We start from the raw sequence: 17,909 nt of genomic DNA on the forward strand, positions 1-17,909 counted from the left end.
TGCTGAAAGGATTTTAATTTGTACTTGCATACTTAGGCTGGGAGGGTGTTCCCAGTGTCTATAGCTGAAAGACCCTGTACCTATTCCAATTTTTTAAAATGTACAAAGATAATTTTTACTGTTTTTTCTCTCTTTAATTAAAGCTTTTCTTGTTTAAGAACCTAATTGTTTTTTTTATTCTGGTGTGAGATCCCAGGGGATGGGGTCTGGATTCATCAGGGAATTGCTGGGGAGAAAGGAGGGAAGGGGGAGAGAGAGGCTGATTTCTCTCTGTGCCAGGATTACTTTCTCTCAGGAAGAGTCTGGGAGGGGGAAAGAGAAGGAAGGAGGAGGATGAATTGTCCTCTCTGTTTTGTGATTCAAGGAGTTTGAATCACATAGTGATCTTCCAGGGTAACCCAGGGAGGGGAAGCCTGGGAGAGGCAACGGTGAGGGAAAGGGTTTACTTTCCTTGTGTTGAGATCCAGAGGGTCTGGGTCTTGGGGGTCCCCGGGCAAGGTTTTGGGGGGACCAGAGTGTACCAGGCACTGGAATTCCTGGTTGGTGGCAGCACTACAGGTTCTAAGCTGGGATTGAGTTTAGAAGAATTCATGCTAGTACCCCATCTTTTGGACACTAAGGTTCAGAGTGGGGGATTGTACCATGACAACCTGATTGTTGGCAAGTGGGCGAATCTGAATATTGTAAATGTACCAAAGTTGCATCTTCCTTTTCAGTGCTCCTGGTGGATAAGATTACAGCTTATCAGCAACAAATACAGGATCTTGCCAATTTAGGAGTACACTCAGAACATGTACACCCATATGCAAAAACATAGCCTTGATCCCTTGGGAATTTGGGTCCGCAACAGGATTGTTTGGAACAGAAATGTCAATTTGGAATCGGGGGGATGTAGAGAAAATTTGTAGGCACATTAACTGGGTTGCAGGAGGAAGCTAACAAGGTGGTAAACCCAATATTAAAGGGTCTTCAGTGATTGTCTACTTGCAGAAAGAGTCACTATTTAAAACATGCATAAAATAGCCCAGTTGTTTCATGAAACCCAGACAGAAATTAATCAGCTAATTGTCCATAACAATGAGCAGGAGAGAAACAAATATAGGGGAAATGAAATTATTTGTTCTGAATAGGGAGACTATATATTAAGCCCCATAACATCTCCTTTTCAATTTCTTGAACTAAGCAAGGTTCCAGACCTCAAGGATACAGTCCTAAGTATTTTGGGGTCTATGGAAGGGAAAGAGAATTGTTTGCAGCATTGCCAACACATTTTTTTGGCATATGGGATCAGACTCCATACCCCAGTCAAGATTCTTGTTATTTAACAAGGAGTTGCATATTGACAAAATCCTTGTATGTCTAATTCACATTCTCTTTGCCTGTGTTTGATCCAGATGAGAATGTGTATAGCCAATGGACTACTGTCCATTCAATAGGTCACCTTGAAGATGACATTTACTGAGAGCAACTCGATGAACCCTCACTGGTGGTTTTCCATCCAGAAACTCAAACCTGGAAAACCCTATGGACGGTCTGTTGCTCTGAAAAAGGGTCAGTCTATTAGGTGTGATGTGTTTGAGATAGATGCAGTTTTGTGTGGAATGGAGTATGGGTACCAACAGCAGACTAGATCAGCAGCTTATTCAGTTTGACTGACCAAGTGGAAGGCACCAACAAAGAAAGTGGCCTATAGTGGACAGGGACGGTATCATGTAATTACTAACTACGAAAAATCTAATCATGGGTGATTCAACTGTTCAATCACAAACCCAAACTTTTGTTTTGTTCCAACCCAACATGTCCTTAAAGGGTAAATAGCACTTTCTCCAGTCTGTGTATTTAAAAAACAGTTATTCTTTCTAGTCCCAACTATCAGGATCTTGCTATGCAGAGTTCACCAACTTTTCATGCACCTATCTTGCCACTTGACTTAAAATTAAAACACCTTAGGGAAAGGTACAGGTTTAATAGAAACAGAGTTCAGTTGATGATGCAGCACAAACATATAGCAGGTTAATGAAGTGATGGGCATATGATGTAACACTTTAAATTACTTTTTGAAAACTACAGCTGTACTTGAAGTGATGCATTTTGGTATGTCATTACAGTCAGTGCCTACTTTAATGTGAGTGATATTGCTGTTTCAGCGGGAGCTCTGCTGCTTAGCTCTTGGCCTCTATTAATCTTGGTACCAGATAGGACAGTGGTCCTCAAACTTTTGTACTGGTGACCCCTTCCACACAGCAAGCCTCTGAGTGCGACCCCCTTATACATTAAAATCACTTTTTTATACATTTAACACCATTATAAATGCTGGAGGAAAAGTGGGGTTTAGGGTACAGGCTGACAGCTCACCCCCCCCCCCCCATGTAATAACCTGGCAACCCCCCGAGGGGGTCCCAACCCCCCAGTTTGAAAACCCCTGAGACAGGCTGACCAGATGTCCCAATTTTATGACAGTCACGATTCGTGGGTCCTTTTCTTATATAGGCTCCTATTACACACACACACACACACATTTTTTTCACTAACCCCCCTACACAGGATGACAAGGAGCGATTTAGGGGAACTTCACTGACAAGTGCTCGCAAAGGAAAGCCCCAGGGATGGCTCAAGCGAAGCGGGACTCTGTAAATGTCCGTTCCCCTGAACTAGCCGGCCGGCACTGCTGCACACAGACACCACGTGACCAGCCCACGCACTCAGCACCCCCACTCCGCCCCACGAGGCGTCGCTTCAGGCAATGCCCCGGATGTCGTAAAACTCCAAGCCGCCCGCCTCTGCTTTCCGGCCGCGCCGTCGCCGCGGGGATGGTTGCTGGGGGAACCGCACCGCGTCCTCCTCCGGGCGGCGGCTCGGCGAGCGGGCTCTCGGCTTGGGCTGGTGGCGCTGCTCGGCCCCCCGGGGGGCGGGGCTGGGGGACGCGGGAGCGCCAGGGGGGAGTCGCAGCCCGTGAGGGGCCGCTGGAGGTGGGTGCGGGGCGTGGCGGGACCAGCGACCCCGAGCTGAGGCTGGCAGGGGACCCAGGGGCTTCGGGTGGAGCTGGGCCCAGACCGTGCCCCGCGGGGGGAGGGGACTCCAATCTGTGCCCCTGGGGTTAGGGGCTCCAGGCCAGGCCTCTGGGCTCCTCTCTGAGCTCTTGGGGGGCGTGGGCTCCAGGCCAGGCCTCTGGGGCCGGAGGGGGGGTTCCAGGCCAGGCCTCTGGGCTCCCCTCTGAGCTCTTGGGAGGCGTGGGCTCCAGGCCAGGCCTCTGGGGCCGGAGGGGGGGCTCCAGGCCAGGCCTCTGGGCTCCCCTCTGAGCTCTTGGGAGGCGTGGGCTCCAGGCCAGGCCTCTGGGGCCGGAGGGGGGGCTCCAGGCCAGGCCTCTGGGCTCCTCTCTGAGCTCTTGGGAGGCGTGGGCTCCAGGCCAGGCCTCTGGGGCCGGAGGGGGGGCTCCAGGCCAGGCCTCTGGGGCCGGAGGGGGGGCTCCAGGCCAGGCCTCTGGGGCCGGAGGGGGGGCTCCAGGCCAGGTTTTGGGGGTGAGGGGCTCCAGGCCAGGTCTCTGGGGCCGGAGGGGGGGCTCCAGGCCAGGTCTCGGGCCGGAGGGGGGGCTCCAGGCCAGGCCTCTGGGGCCGGAGGGGGGGCTCCAGGCCAGGCCTCTGGGGCCGGAGGGGGGGCTCCAGGCCAGGTTTTGGGGGTGGGGGGCTCCAGGCCAGGTCTCTGGGGCCGGAGGGGGGGCTCCAGGCCAGGTCTCTGGGGCCGGAGGGGGGGCTCCAGGCCAGGTTTTGGGGGTGGGGGGCTCCAGGCCAGGCCCCTGGGGCCGGAGGGGGGGCTCCAGGCCAGGTTTTGGGGGTGAGGGGCTCCAGGCCAGGTCTCTGGGGCCAGAGGGGGGGCTCCAGGCCAGGTTTTGGGGGTGGGGGGCTCCAGGCCAGGTCTCTGGGGCCGGAGGTGGGGCTCCAGGCCAGGCTTTGGGGGTGGGGGGCTCCAGGCCAGGCCTCTGGGGCCGGAGGTGGGGCTCCAGGCCAGGCTTTTGGGGTGGGGGGCTCCAGGCCAGGTCTCTGGGGCCGGAGGGGGGCTCCAGGCCAGGTTTTGGGGTTGGGGGGTCCCAGGCCAGGCCTCTGGGGCCGGAGGGGGGGCTCCAGGCCAGGTTTTGGGGGTGGGGGGTTCCAGGCCAGGCCTCTGGGGTGCAGGGAAGGGGGTTCAGGCTGGGCCTCTGGGGTTGGAGGGGATACTCCTCTCTGTGCCCGTGAGGTGCGGGGGGGGGTGAGGACTTCTCTCTGTGCCCCTGGGGGGAGGGGTTGGCACTGTCTTGTGCGCTGGGGGTGTCCCCAGCCAATGCCTTTGCAGTGGCAGGAGCTGGCTTCAGCCTATACACCTGGGCTGAGGGCTGGGGGTGCTGAGCTAGGACACCAATGCTGAACTGTAATGTAGGATACCTGTGTAATGCGATATGGCCACAAATAATTGCTATAGGTCTGTGTGTTTGGCCCCTGAGCCTCTGCATATGTCTGTGGAGACTTATATTACAAATGTACTGGACTCTTTAGCCTCTTGTGGTGCTGCACCATGACACACAGTATCTGAACTACATTGGCACTTACACCATCATCTTTCGAGAGGGATGGTTGCCATTCATTCATTCATTCATTCATTCATATGTATGTTTATATTCTTGTATGTATAATACGTGAAATAATTTTTCATCACTCTAAATGTGTTTTCTTACCTTGGGGTGGTTTTGTTTTTTTAAGAACATGTCTGAGTTATTTTTTCTTTTAAAAAATGCTCTTGGAATATGTCTAGCATTGGGTTCACCATCCTGGAGATTTAAATCTGCTACCCACAGACAACAACAGTACAGCCTTCCACACACTGCCCTGTTTAGTGCCTCAATCCTATTTTGATCGGACTGTCTGGAGGAAAAGTGTACTTTGTTCTTCATGCTTGTGAAATCATCAATCTTTTTGTCAAGAAGGATGCACAATCTGGTCGTGCTCCCCCTGCTGGACACTCAGCAGTCTTTTGTGAAGGGATCCAAACTCTGAATGCCCCGTGCCTTTAGCTTGCTGGAGCTGGACAGAGTTTAGGTACTGTTTCTGACTTTGGGTCTCTAGACATGCACTCTTGCTGTAGACCACACATCTGACACCCCTCTTGGCAGTGGGGACCCTTCAGCTCAATTGCCTGAGTCCTGAAACTAGTGTTGTCTCCCCCAAGCCTTCCCAGCAGCACTTCTGTGTTCCCCAGAATTCCACAGAAGGAGTGAACCTTCTGGTTTACATTTTACCTCTTCAGCGGCCCGTGACAGTGAACACCAACAGCACACAGACTCTGCACAGGATTCTTAAACACCATTCTTTACTTAGCACAAGCAACATAAAGATCTATTCAAAATAATGAACACAAGTCAGTGCTGTAACAAAGGCAAGGTGGGTGAGGCACCTGTCTTGGGTGTGCAAAGCAGAGGGGCACAGCTCTACCGCTAGCAGCGGTGCTTTGCCGGCAGCTCTACCGCCACCGCTTCTTCAGCAGCAGGTCCCCGAGTCCCTCTTGGAGGGAAGGACCCGCCGCCGAATTGCCACCGCCAGTTCATTCATAATTCGGTGGCGGGTCCTTCCCTCTGACAGGGACTCAGGGACCTATTGCCAAATTGCCACCGAAGAGCCTGGAGCTGGCACTTGCCTCGGGTGCAAAAATTCCTTGTTACAGCTCTGACACAGGAGTACGTTTCCCTGCCTCAGTTTTGTACCCCTCTGGAGAGCTCTTTGGACTTGGGTGGAGCACTCTGAGAAAAGTCTGAAATCCTTCCCTTAACTTCATGGTTTCTCTCCAGAATCATAGAGCCTCAATAAGTCAGCTAACGTTTTTCTGATCCTTTGCTGGTCTTGCAGTTAAACTGGACTCCCACTATGAAAGCATTCCTCCTGTCTTTTCCTCTCTCCTGTGTGTGTGTCTCTGTGTCTCAAGTTTACATGTCCTGCCTAGCATGACCAGATGTCCTGATTTTATAGGAACAGTCCTGACTTTTGGGTCTTTTTCTTATATAGGCTCCTATTACCCCTCACCCCCGTCCCGATTTTTCTCACTTGCTGTCTGGTCACCCTAGTCACCTTGTTTCTTTGTTCTTCTGCTGAGGATTTTCCGCTCCTGCTTCTCTGCTCAGGCAGCCTCCTTAGCATATCCATTGTGCAGTCAGAGCACAGTCATTAAGGATAATGAGTCTGCATTGTCCCTGGTCTGCAGGGCTGCCCAGAGGGGGGGGCAAGTGGGGCAATTTGTCCCGGACCCCACAGGGGCCCTGTGAGCCCTGTCCCGGCAATAGTCCAGGTCTTCACAGGTCTTCAGTGGCCGGGGTCCTTTCAGTGCTGCCGAAGGCGTGGAGTGACTGAAGCCAGCCCGCCGAAATGCAGCCGAAGACCCGGACTGCCACCAAGTGAGTACAAGCACAGGAGCTCCCCCAGGTCCCCTGAATCCTCTGGGCGGCCCTGCTGGTCTGGTGGGTATGAGCTGCAGCCCCTATCAACAAATGGTGGGTTCCACATTCACACAGAGGTAGGGTGACGAGACAGCAAATGTGAAAATCGGGATAGGGGGTGGAGGGTAACAGGAGCCTATATAAGAAAAAGACCCAGAAAATCGGGACTGTCTCTATAAAATCAGGACATCTACACAGAGGTGTATTCCGTGATATAACAATAACTTCACAAGATCAACCAGAATTCATAAGTTGTACATAAACAGATTCCCCAAATTGTCAGAGGTTGCAATGAATGATATTTGTTAGGACCTTGAGTGAGATTATTATAGACGGAACAATTTGTACAGCATCTAGCACAATGGAGCCACAATCTCGATTGGGTCCGATGAGGTCTACTGTAATGGGGTAAGAGAAGGCAGTTCAGTCTCCATGGCCTGTTCTTAGCCCTGCTGATACTGCCAACAAAGGGGATGGATGGTGGAACGGGACTGAGGACACCAAACTCATTTAATTCACATAAACCACTGACCTTGGAGTGGAAGGTTTTCTAATTATCAAATCCCTTAATCAATCATTACTTCTGGTTAATTCTTCATTAAACCAGTACTAAAGGCTGCATTCAAGAAAATTGAAATATTCTCTAAGATAAATATATTTATATAATTACTTTTTGGAGACCATGACTTTATAAGTTACTGCCTTTTATGTATGTCATACCAAAAGTGTTTGTAAGTACTTTAGTCAGCTAAGAAGATGCTCTCCTTGCCCAGGGAATTTACATTCTAGATCCATGTCAAACAGAGGTAGGGTGGTGGAATGTAGCAGAAGGCATTGATCACTAAGGCCAAAATTTAGTAAGGTTCAAAAAGGGATTGGACATTTATATGAATAACAGGAATATCCAGAGTTATAATAGTTAATGCTAAAAGATTTTGGAAGAGATACTAACCAAACACTGCAGGTTTTAAGCAAATCTCTAACTTTTGGGGATTAGGAGGAAACCTAACGTGAGACAAGATTATCCCACATCTGCCTAATGTGGGGTTTCTTGCACCTTCCTCGTGAAGCATCTGGTACTGGCCATTGTGAGAGACAGGAGATTGGACTAGAAAGCCCACAGGTCTGATCCAGTCTGGCAATTCCTATGTTCCTATTAATCAGTATAGTATAGATCTTGTTAGTACTATGGTTTTTGTTTGGATTGTCTTCTAAAATGATTATTTAATTCATTGGTTTTTAAACTGCAAGTGTGGGGGAAGGCTACCTGTGGTCTGGTTTGTAAACCACTACCAGAATGGAAGATTGATTTGTGGCATCTAAGGCCAGGTCCACACTACAGCGTTAAATCGATTTAAACAGCATTAAATCGATTTAACGCTGTGCCCGTCCACACTACAAGGCACTTAAAATCGATTTTAAGGGGTCTTAAAATCGATTTCTGTACTCCAGCTAAACGAAAGGAGTAACCCTAAAATCGATATTACTAAATTGATTTAGGGTTAGTGTGGACGGAAATTGAAGTTATTGGTCCCATTCTTTTACTGAGCTACCCAGAGTCACCGCTCCGGAAATCGATGGTAGCCTGGGACCATGGACACACACCACCGAAGTAATGTGCCCTAGCGTGGACGCGTAAAATCGATTTTATAAAATCTGTTTGATAAAATCGATTTTATTAATTTTGATTTTACTCTGTAGTGTGGACATGGCCTAAGACAGAGCAGAGGAGAGAGAGGGAAAGGACACAAAGAGGCCAGTTAGATGGGAGGCTAGTTTTGAAAAGATTCTCATTCTATAATCTTCTGCTCTGATTTTTTTTCTTGTTTTGTTTTTAGCCAACCATGGAGTCCGACAAAGGACTGAATGAAAATTTAAAAATCCAGTTTAAGGCTTTACAGGAGCAACAACAGAAGAGGCTACAAAATGTGATGGAGAAAAAGAAAGAAAAGCAGCACGGTCAGGAAGGCAGCACCAACAACCCAAAGGAGACTTTTGGAGTCCAGGATGATTTAAACCTATTTAAGGTAGATGGACAGCTATCAAATGAAGAGATCAGCAAAAGGTAAAAGTACAGTTCACACTGTTAGGAAGGATACAGAACTATATTTAGCAACTTGTCCTACAAAATCCCACTGATATTAATATGTAAAATCACTACTGATGTCACGGATTGGCAGTCTGTCTTCAGTGCTTATCAGGCCCCCATCACTGTAGTATCTGAGTACCTCATAATCTTCCATGTATTTATCCTCATAACATCCCTGTGAGGGAGGGAAGTGGTATCTGTGATGCATGCAGAGCAGGTGCCAGCTCATGCCAAGGCCCAGGGCCTCACTGGCGCTTTTGATTCTCTCTCCACAGCTCATCTCTACTCCACTGTGACCTACTCCCTCCTTTTTGCTTTAGTTTATTCTCAGATTTAAATACTAAAGCTATATGATATGATGGAGATGTTTCTCAGAGGAAAGTCTGTTTATAGACATTTAGGAGTTTCATCCTCCTCTGTCCAAACTAATGTTGGTCAAATTTTGGAAAACAGCTCCGAAGAAAACTTATGTGGAAAGTTGGAAATGGAGGGTTAGATTTTAAACTTTAATCCTGATTAACTTCATTACTGTTTAAAAATGTATTTGTGCACAAGTTTATGTCCAGCAAAAAAGGTACTGTTTTACTGTACGAGTCTCTATGGAATTGGATAGGACCCTGGGAATGACTTATTTTTTCACCTCTCTGCGTGGATTGCTGCATTGTTTGCTTTTCTTCTTTTTTAATATTGCAGAAGGCTTTGAATTCCCTTTAATTTGAGGGTTTACACCAGGGACATACCACTTAATTATGTATGTTTTGAAGCTTTCCTTAAATTGGTTCTGCTAATGATATTTATACAGGGAATATGTACTTAAAAACAGAAATTGACTTGGGCAGAGAAAACGCCTCTCTTTTTTGCACAGGCATGATTGGTTTCCATTCAGGAACTGACATTTATGGGGACCCTTTAAGAAAAGCAAGGAAGGATGGTGCAGTGGCTAGTGCACTAATCTGGGCTCTGGGAGACCCATGTTCAATTCCTCCTCTTCTACCAACATCTTGTGTGATTTTGGGCAAGTCCCTTAGATTCTCTGTGTCTCTTGGTTAAACAGGGGTAATAGCACTGCCCTTCCTCATAAGAGTGCTGTGAGGATAACTATGTTAAAGATTGAGAGGTGCTCAGATACTGTGGGGATGGGAGCCATCTAAGTACCTAAGGCAGATATGTTCCATTGTTGTATGCAGTGTAGTTGGAGCCATGTCAATCTCTGGAGGTTAGAGAGACAAGGTGGGTGGGGTAATATCTTTTATTGTACCAACTCGTGTGTGAGAGAGACAAGCTTTCAAACCACACAGAGCTCTTCTTCAAGTATGGGAAAGGAACTCCCAATGTTACAGCAAATGCAACAGAGGGAACAGATTGTTTATCATAAGTAGTTAGCCCATATTGTAAGGGACCAGTCTAGGCAGAGTGGCCTGTTAACACCTCTGCAGCTATAGGACAAAAAGAGTTAGTTGGTGGTTACAGATTGTTGTAAAAAGCCATAAAATCCAGTGTTTCTGTTCAGTCCATGATTTTTAGAGTCTACCAGAGCAGTGAATGCCAGAAACTGGGAATGGGCAATGAGGGGTGGATCACTTGATGATTTCCTGTTCTGTTCATTCCCTCTTGAGCACCTGGCATTGGCCACTGTTGGAAGATAGGATACTGGGCTAGATGACCCTTAGGTCTGACCAGTGTGGCTAATCTTACATGAATTTAAGCTTCCAGGCTTGTCTTTTGAAAGGGTTGTGCCGGTTTCCTTTGAGGATGAGGACTGATAGGGCAGATATAGAGCAATCGCTTTGTGAAAAGTGTTCACCCACAAGTAATAGTGTTTTGTCTTCTATCAGTTTCCCATGTGAGTTCATTTGAGAGTGTAGTGACTGTTTGGTTTCATCCACATAACTGTTATCCAGGCATGGATGAGGTATGCCACGTGTTGTGAAAGGCGTGTGTAATATCCACAGGTCTTGATGATCATTGTTCCAGGTATGGAGAAAGAGATATTGGGATGGGAACTTGTGTAGCTTTCTCAGAAGAATCAGATATCTAAAGCTGAGGACAGTTAACTCAGTAACCTAGTCAGGAGCCCTACCAGAGCTACCTTTCTTGTGGTATTTCCACAGCTTGTCCCAGCCAAAGACAAGAAGCACAGAAGTAAAATGAATTTATTGACTTTCAAAACTTAATATACTTTTCCCTAGTGAACATAGCTCATTAGGAATGGTTTTATGTATAATTAAACTTATTATTCATTTTATTATTCTGAGCATTTATTTGAAGCCCATCACAGTGGTATCTGCCATGATTGCCGATTTGTTTTCTAGGTTGCTTGAGGATGAAAACGAGCAGCTTCAGGATCAGCTTCGAGAGGTCGTAGATGAGAATGGCAGACTGTACAAACTGGTGAAGGAGAGAGATTTTGAAATCCGGCAGCTTCAAAAGAAAATAGAGGAGGAGAGATTAGCCCTGAAAGGTAAATGGAACAAATGTATAGACTCACTACTGCAGCATGACAGGCCATCTTGCAGGAACTTGTGTTTGCTTGATGCTCATAACAATAGCTGGTAACAGGACTGTGTTAATAGTTTAGTTCATAACAGTGTTTCATATTTCATCTCTTCACTTCCTGCATGCTACTGCACCTTCAGCACTTCCACTTTGCAGTACCCAGCCGGCAGGAGTCACTGTGGATTTTCAGCATTCGCAGCTTCACTTGTCTTCATCTGGAGTTGCAGGTTCTCAGCCTTTCAAAAATCACGCCCTGCAGTCTTAGGGCTATAGTAATTCCCCTGCACTGATGCTGTATGAGAGAGTGAGGGAAACTGAGGGCTTTGGGTCAGATGAATTAGTTAGGCCTTTTTAAAAAGAGACTAATTGCCCGAGAGGGTATGGAAATGGCCCTCACTCCCAGCTGTATCACAGAGGTGTGTTACATGGGACCCTCTTTCTCCTGATTGCTGTTATATTTTAGGGTTTCTCTACAATCATATGGGAGGTTTTTCTTCTTCCTGACTATCAGAAATTATTGGGGAATGGTGGTATCAAATTTAGGCTGCACGTCACTTTTCTTCTACTCTCTGGCCGATTCCTGCAACTGAAATAGCACCCAGGGAGAGCGAGCCCAGTAACTTCGGGCCAGAACATTTTTAAAACGAGGAGAAAGTGGATCAAAAAGTGGTGTCTGTGTAGTCAAGGCCGAGGAGGAGCATCTCTGCAGCACTCTATGCTCTTATTCACGTGAGGAAAAAATACTCTTTGTGCTGCATGTGTATTTGTTCTTTTCCCCTGGCTGAATCCTTTTAGGGCCATTCTGGGCCTCTTCCACTAACTGCCAGTGGCCTTTCACTGTAGCCTCCAGAGGGCTTCAGTGTGCTGCACAGAGAAGGTTCTAACGCTGCCTCTACAAGCACATGAAAATGAAATGCAAGAGTATCTTGAACCTGTTTTCACTGACTGCTGTGGACCTCTCCTTTTGGCTACCAAAAGCATCTTCCGTCAGCTACCACAGGCCTTCATGTTGGCTAAAGCAGGCCTTTTGTCACAGGCAATTTATGTGGGCCTGTTCCAGCTACAGTGGGACATAGTAGAATTGCTGATGGGGATTAGAGGTTGTGCTCCTAAACTTTGTCTTGGGTGTCACTGTCATTGAATCATTATTATGATACTCTTGAATTTCATTCTTATGTGTTTGTAGAGGCAGCGTTAGAACCTTCTCCAAAGATGTAAAGCAACTATGTCACCGTTAGTGAAACCACTCAGGTGCTTTTAGCATCATCATTCAGTGTGCAGTTCTTCTCCTGTTAAAATCTCACCATTTCTATTAATGCTTTTATCTCTTTTTCTAAAGAAAAGTTTGGGCTTGCTAAATGCTGCTCTTTGAGTCATACTGTAATTACGTGCTCTGGTTGTCATTTTTCTCCTTAATAAATTCCAGGTAAGCATGTCAGTAAAATCAGATCTCTCAGCTGAGATGGAAGTTGTGGATATTGTTCAGAGGAATTTGCATCTGGACCTCTAGGTTTTAGTCCTGGTTTTGCCACTGACGCCCTATGTGGTCTTAAACAAGTCATTCAACCTGTGTTGTCGTCTGTAAAATGGGAGTAATGATATTTTGGATGTCAGAGGGAAGGATACTCTAAGAATTAATGTCTGTAAAACAGCTTTGAGATTCTTAGATGAGAGGTGCTATAAAAAGGCAAAATATTATTCTTTATTTATTGTATCTTACAGGAGGCACATAACTCTTCTGAGACATAAACGGACCTCCGTTCCACACAGATCTGTTACCTTTTTTATTACTGACATCAAAAATGATCAGTCCTGGAAGTCAAATTTTAGAAACTTTAGTCATGTTGAAGAAACAAATGCCACAGACTTAAATGTCTCCTATGTTATTTTGTGTTGCATTCCTCATTTTGCATCTCTGCCCTGTTTAAACCCTTGTATCACACCCACTTGGGGCCCTAACTAGGTGGAGAGCTATGATTAAAACTGTGTAAAACTTAAATGTTACGGGGTGTTTAACAATTTAGACATGCGGTCCTAGCTTTGTCCACCAGGTGTCATTGTTGCCCAGAGTAGCTGCAATGACTGAACTATGCATTGGAAGAAGTGAGCTGTAGCCCAGGAAAACTTAGGCTGAAATAAATTTGTTAAGGTGCCACAAGTACTCCTGTTCGTTTTTGTGGATACAGACTAACACGGCTGCTACTCTGAAACCTGAACTAGGAAAAGAGCAATAACTGCAATAAGCACCACTGAATGACGTATAGCTTATACATTCATGCTTTATTATTCCTTGTATCTTAAATTTAATAACCGAAAGACAGTATGTCCAATGGTTAGAGCTAGAAACTAGGAGCCAGGACTACTGAATTCTGTTTCTACCCCTGCAGCTGACACACAGGATAGTTTTGAGCAAGTCACTTTGGGACAGATTTTTAAGGTATTTAAGTGCCTACCACCCATTGATTTAAACGGGAATTAGGTACCTAAATGCCTTTAAAAATCTGGCTTCTGTATCTCAATTTTCCATGTCTATAATATGGAGATAATGAGTCTCACCCATCTCTCAGAGTTATAAAGCACTTTAAGCGTCTTGCATGAAAATGCTATTTGTTTACTAGTTTTTATTACAATAATTATCACTAATTGTTAATTATTATGAAGAGGAAGAGGAGGAGTAATAGTTCCTGAAAATGGGAGGAAGTGTTGCATCAAATCTAAAGAGCAAGAATGATGCAGATATATTTTTCAATAATAGATGAATTAGTTTCCTTGCAAGAATTTTAAATAGTAACATCCAGTCACATTCTCCCCTGGCCCACACTCTGTATAACCCGTTTGAAGTAAATTGAGTTGTACGAGACATCACATTTTCATTAGAGATTTAGAATTAATTGGGTTCCATACACTGCATCAAAATTCATGTGGTATGAGATACAGACATTGGCAAACAGGTCTTCACAAAGCTTGAAACACTGAGGGGACAGATCAGCAATTATGTGACAGTCTGAATGGTATACGGAGATTACTTACCTACAACTCGGGGAGAATGTAGCATCTGTTTGACGTGTACAGTAACACCGTGCAGCTATTAAGAACCCATGTGAAAGTGCACGGGGTGTTTAAATAGGAACAGTGCAATTACCCATTTGGTATGTAGACACTACTCTAACCCTTTATAACAGTGAAGGGATCAATCAAAACTGGTACCTTTTGGTTCAGCAGGGGCTCCAGTGCTAAGCTGCCAGTGCAAACAGGGCATTGGCATTTTTACCACCATGTCACAAAAACGTACTCAGAACAGGCTCTCACAATACCGTGAGCAAACCAGCTGAGTCTTGTCTATACCAGTGCTTACGCCAGTGCAGCTGCATTCTTGCCGGTATTTGTCGAAATATGGGTTATAGCTTAGCATGGACAAGGCGTTCATGACCACAAGTGGAAAGGGCCTCTGCTTGATGTCTCGTGCCAAAGACGGTACCTCCAGGAACACAGTGCCTCCAGCACCATGATAAGATATTGGCTGAGCACTAACTGAGAGCTGAGTGGCATAAGTTAGATCACGAATGCCTCTCTCCCTCTTGCTATGCACTCTCTCTTTAACCGTGCAGTTGTGCTTAGTACAGATCTAAGTGAAGGAGGTTCGATTATGAATATACACTATGCTCTTGGCAGAGAGCAAAAACATCAGTTAATCTGGATCCTGCAGCTAAGATTTTTTCTTCATTTTATGCATTTCTCTTTTTATTTCTTCAGGGATGTCTGGTTTAGCAGGGGATGTTGCAGCTACTAAAATCGTTGAACTGTCCAAAAAGAATCGTGAGCTAACTGCTGAGACAGAGAGTGAAAAAGCCAAAGTGAAACAGCTGAATAACAAAGTCAAAGAGCTTGAAAAAGAAGTAAGGTCTCTTCTGTTGTCATGGTAGAGCTCTGAAATCAGGCCAGTAGCTTTCTGAGGGTAACGTCTGCTTGAGAAACTGGTTTGGATTCTTGTTGCAACTGGTCAGCTTGTTACAGCATCAGCTCTTGCCATGGGTTCTTTTCATGCTTGTTCTTGGGAGGACAGATGGGGTTATTCTCTTAGCAGTTTCCATCCTTTCTGGAAGGATGGGAATGAGGTATAATGAGCCAGAGATTCATGAAATGCCAGTTAGAAATAGTAATTTGTATCTGAAAATGCAGATGCTTGTCCAAAGGGTAATCACAGCAATTTTCTATATGCCTTCCTGAGTGGTTGTTTATTGGTAGGAATTATTTCTCCGCACCTCAGAGAATGAAACTACAGAACTGTAGATCTGTCCCAGCTAAACGAAAGGAATCCTAACATTATTCCTAAAGTTCCGTCATGGGGTATTACACAGCAGGGTTTTTCCCCTTTAAAATACCTATGGAGTCATAGAATTAGGTAAAATAATTTATTTTATTGAATTTTGCATGATTTTCATATAAAATGGGTGAATTAGAATTCAAAAGTCTACGTTTTCTTGAGCAAATCAATTTTAGATGTGGGCATCATAATAGGATGTTCTGATCTCATGCCTCCATCTCCATTGGACTTGAGCTACATTTAGCTATGTAGATACCTGCTTTATGTACCTAACTCCTGAATATGAGCATCCCTTGATGCCCACATTTGACGACTGATCCCACAATTGCAAGTCAGCAGCTGGTTGCGATTCTTTCTCTTAGTAAAATAACACAGCTTCTCTCAGGGAAGATTGAATTACGTGTCTTTGAAATGTGTATTTATGTGTCTACCTTGAAAATTTAGTGGAAGATGAAGACATTTTTGCTGGAGTAATTAAAAACCACACATCGTTTTGAGGTGGTGGTTGTTCTTCAGTTTGATCTTCCTTGGAGTTACGCTCTCATCACTGTCTGCATTCCATAATGTGTGTGTGTTTCAGCTACAAACCGCCCTGGGAAAAATCCAGTCTCTTGGTGGCAATGACTCAGGAATCAAGCAATCAGTGTTGAGAAGGATGGAAGGAAACTCGGTATGAATTATGTTGTTTTTTTTTATAGAAAAATTCAAAATGACAATTAATAATTTGTTCCTTTATGTTGTACAGTCTCTTTCATAATGATAAAATCATCTCTCCTTACCATTGGTGTTATAATCTGTCCTAATTGCTCAGTGAGTGAATTTGAGTGGATAGTTATAGTGTTGGAAGAGAAAAAGTGTTGTGATGTGGTCAACTGATCTTCCCTCTCTCCCTGCTGCATCTTTACAGTGCCTCAAATTAAAAGAGGGTTATGGTACATATCAGCTTCAGAGCTCACAAAGCAAGCCATGATCTACCACATACCATCGGAATTGTGGGGACAACAGAATTGATAATTATTTGCATACATTCAAAAAACAATTATTGTTAATTTTTAAGAGGTCCCTGCCAAGTTCTGTCAGAGTTGCATTGTGGTTTGTTTTTATTTTCTTTCAATAACACAATTCAGTTAAGGGGTTATTCGCAGCATGGGAGCCTAGTGGAAGGACAGTAGAAGAGCCATTGGAGAGGCAGGATGACCCAGAAGCTAAAACACAGGAGTTGGAGTCAGGGAGAGCTAGGCTCTATTCCTGGCTCTGCCACAGGCAGACTGTGGGATCCAGGGCAAACTACTGATCCCTCAGTTTCCCCATCTGTAAAAAGGGAGGTGGTAATAATTCCCTATTTCACGTCAATGTTAAGGCTTAATTCTTTATTATTTGCAGAAGCACTTTTGAGGATTCACAAGATGTACAGAGTATCATTATTATTAGAGGAACTACAATCCACTGCTACGCAGGCAAGGCGAACAGGCTGACTAGCACTCAGTCTGTGATGAATGGTGTCCCTCTGTCTCTTCAAGGCAGATTGGTTTGGACAGGACTTATTTGTAGACTGAGCTCTCCTTTGCCGAAAGGTCACTGTATCTCTCAGAATGTACATGTACATTGCTGTTCTGTATGAACCCACTCTGAGACACGTCTGAGCTTTCCTCATGGTCATGAATTGTCCTTTCTGGTAGTCAGTTCTGTTTTCTGTAGTGGATTCCATCCTTATCAAATACATTTTCCTTCTCTCAAAGCCTGAAAGTCCAGAGTTGAAAGCTTTGCAAGAAAAATTAACTGCAGCCAACTTTAAAGCAATGGAGTATCGCAATCAGCTCCAAACCACAAAACAGGAACTAAAGATGATGCAAAAGGTACCAGTCCACAACTTGTAATGTATATAGTGATCTGGGCCTGCTTTCTGTAATGGAGACAGTTTGTTTGTTAAATCAAGAATGGTGCTCCGTTTTCTCTTGGTTTTGATTATCCTTCTTGATTCACTATTCATCTATTAACCCACGCCAGGATTCACTATTAGTAATGATTCACTAATAGTGCTTCACTATTTATTAATCCACACCAGGAAGGAAGGTACAAGAGGGGTGATAACACTGATTGGATTCTAGAGTGTAGAACAATGAGCTACATAAAATTCCTGGTCTATCAGGGCCACTGTCACTTTCCAATATTTCTACTGATCATACGGCTCTAAGTCCTGTAAGACATTTATGCCCTGATTCAACAAAACAGTTAAACCTGTGATTAACATTAAGCATGTCCCTAAGTGCATCTCTATTCAGCAAAGCACTTAATCACATACTTAGCTTTAAGCATAGGCTTAAATCTTATTTAAGTCCATGCTTATAGTTAAGCACATGCTTAGGCACTTTGCTGAACTGGGGCTTCAGAGCAACTTATTCCTTCCTGATTCACTGTGGCTCTTTAGTGCATTATTCTGTACTCTTCCCACATGACACTCCCTTTGATTTTACTACTTTGCATAAGAGACCTGCCGTGGAGATCAGAGAGGAGATGTCTTCCCTAAAAAGAGCTTTCTACTGACC

The 17,909-nt window shown here is 45.2% G+C and overlaps 1 protein-coding gene across 5 annotated transcripts in view; it reads left to right on the forward strand.

The window, feature by feature from the left end:
* Nucleotides 1–2,795: 2,795 nt before the first annotated feature.
* Nucleotides 2,796–17,909, forward strand: part of CCDC13 (coiled-coil domain containing 13) — a 35,723-nt gene continuing 20,609 nt past the window's right edge. For 3 of the 5 annotated variants that reach the window (XM_050942506.1, XM_050942507.1, XM_050942508.1), the window contains exons 1-7: nucleotides 2,796–2,969; nucleotides 4,527–4,637; nucleotides 8,293–8,519; nucleotides 10,856–11,004; nucleotides 14,793–14,935; nucleotides 15,944–16,033; nucleotides 17,103–17,219. In XM_050942506.1, coding sequence (XP_050798463.1) covers nucleotides 2,811–2,969; nucleotides 4,527–4,637; nucleotides 8,293–8,519; nucleotides 10,856–11,004; nucleotides 14,793–14,935; nucleotides 15,944–16,033; nucleotides 17,103–17,219 — 996 coding nt within the window. In that variant the 5' untranslated portion in view covers nucleotides 2,796–2,810. Of the gene's footprint in view, nucleotides 2,970–4,526; nucleotides 4,638–4,786; nucleotides 5,067–8,292; nucleotides 8,520–10,855; nucleotides 11,005–14,792; nucleotides 14,936–15,943; nucleotides 16,034–17,102; nucleotides 17,220–17,909 lie in introns of those variants that run through there. The other 2 variants (XM_050942509.1, XM_050942510.1) reach the window with 2 other exon arrangements.

The sequence above is a fragment of the Gopherus flavomarginatus genome, chromosome 2 (assembly GCF_025201925.1).
Source record: "Gopherus flavomarginatus isolate rGopFla2 chromosome 2, rGopFla2.mat.asm, whole genome shotgun sequence".
In the NCBI taxonomy this organism is placed as follows: domain Eukaryota; kingdom Metazoa; phylum Chordata; order Testudines; family Testudinidae; genus Gopherus; species Gopherus flavomarginatus.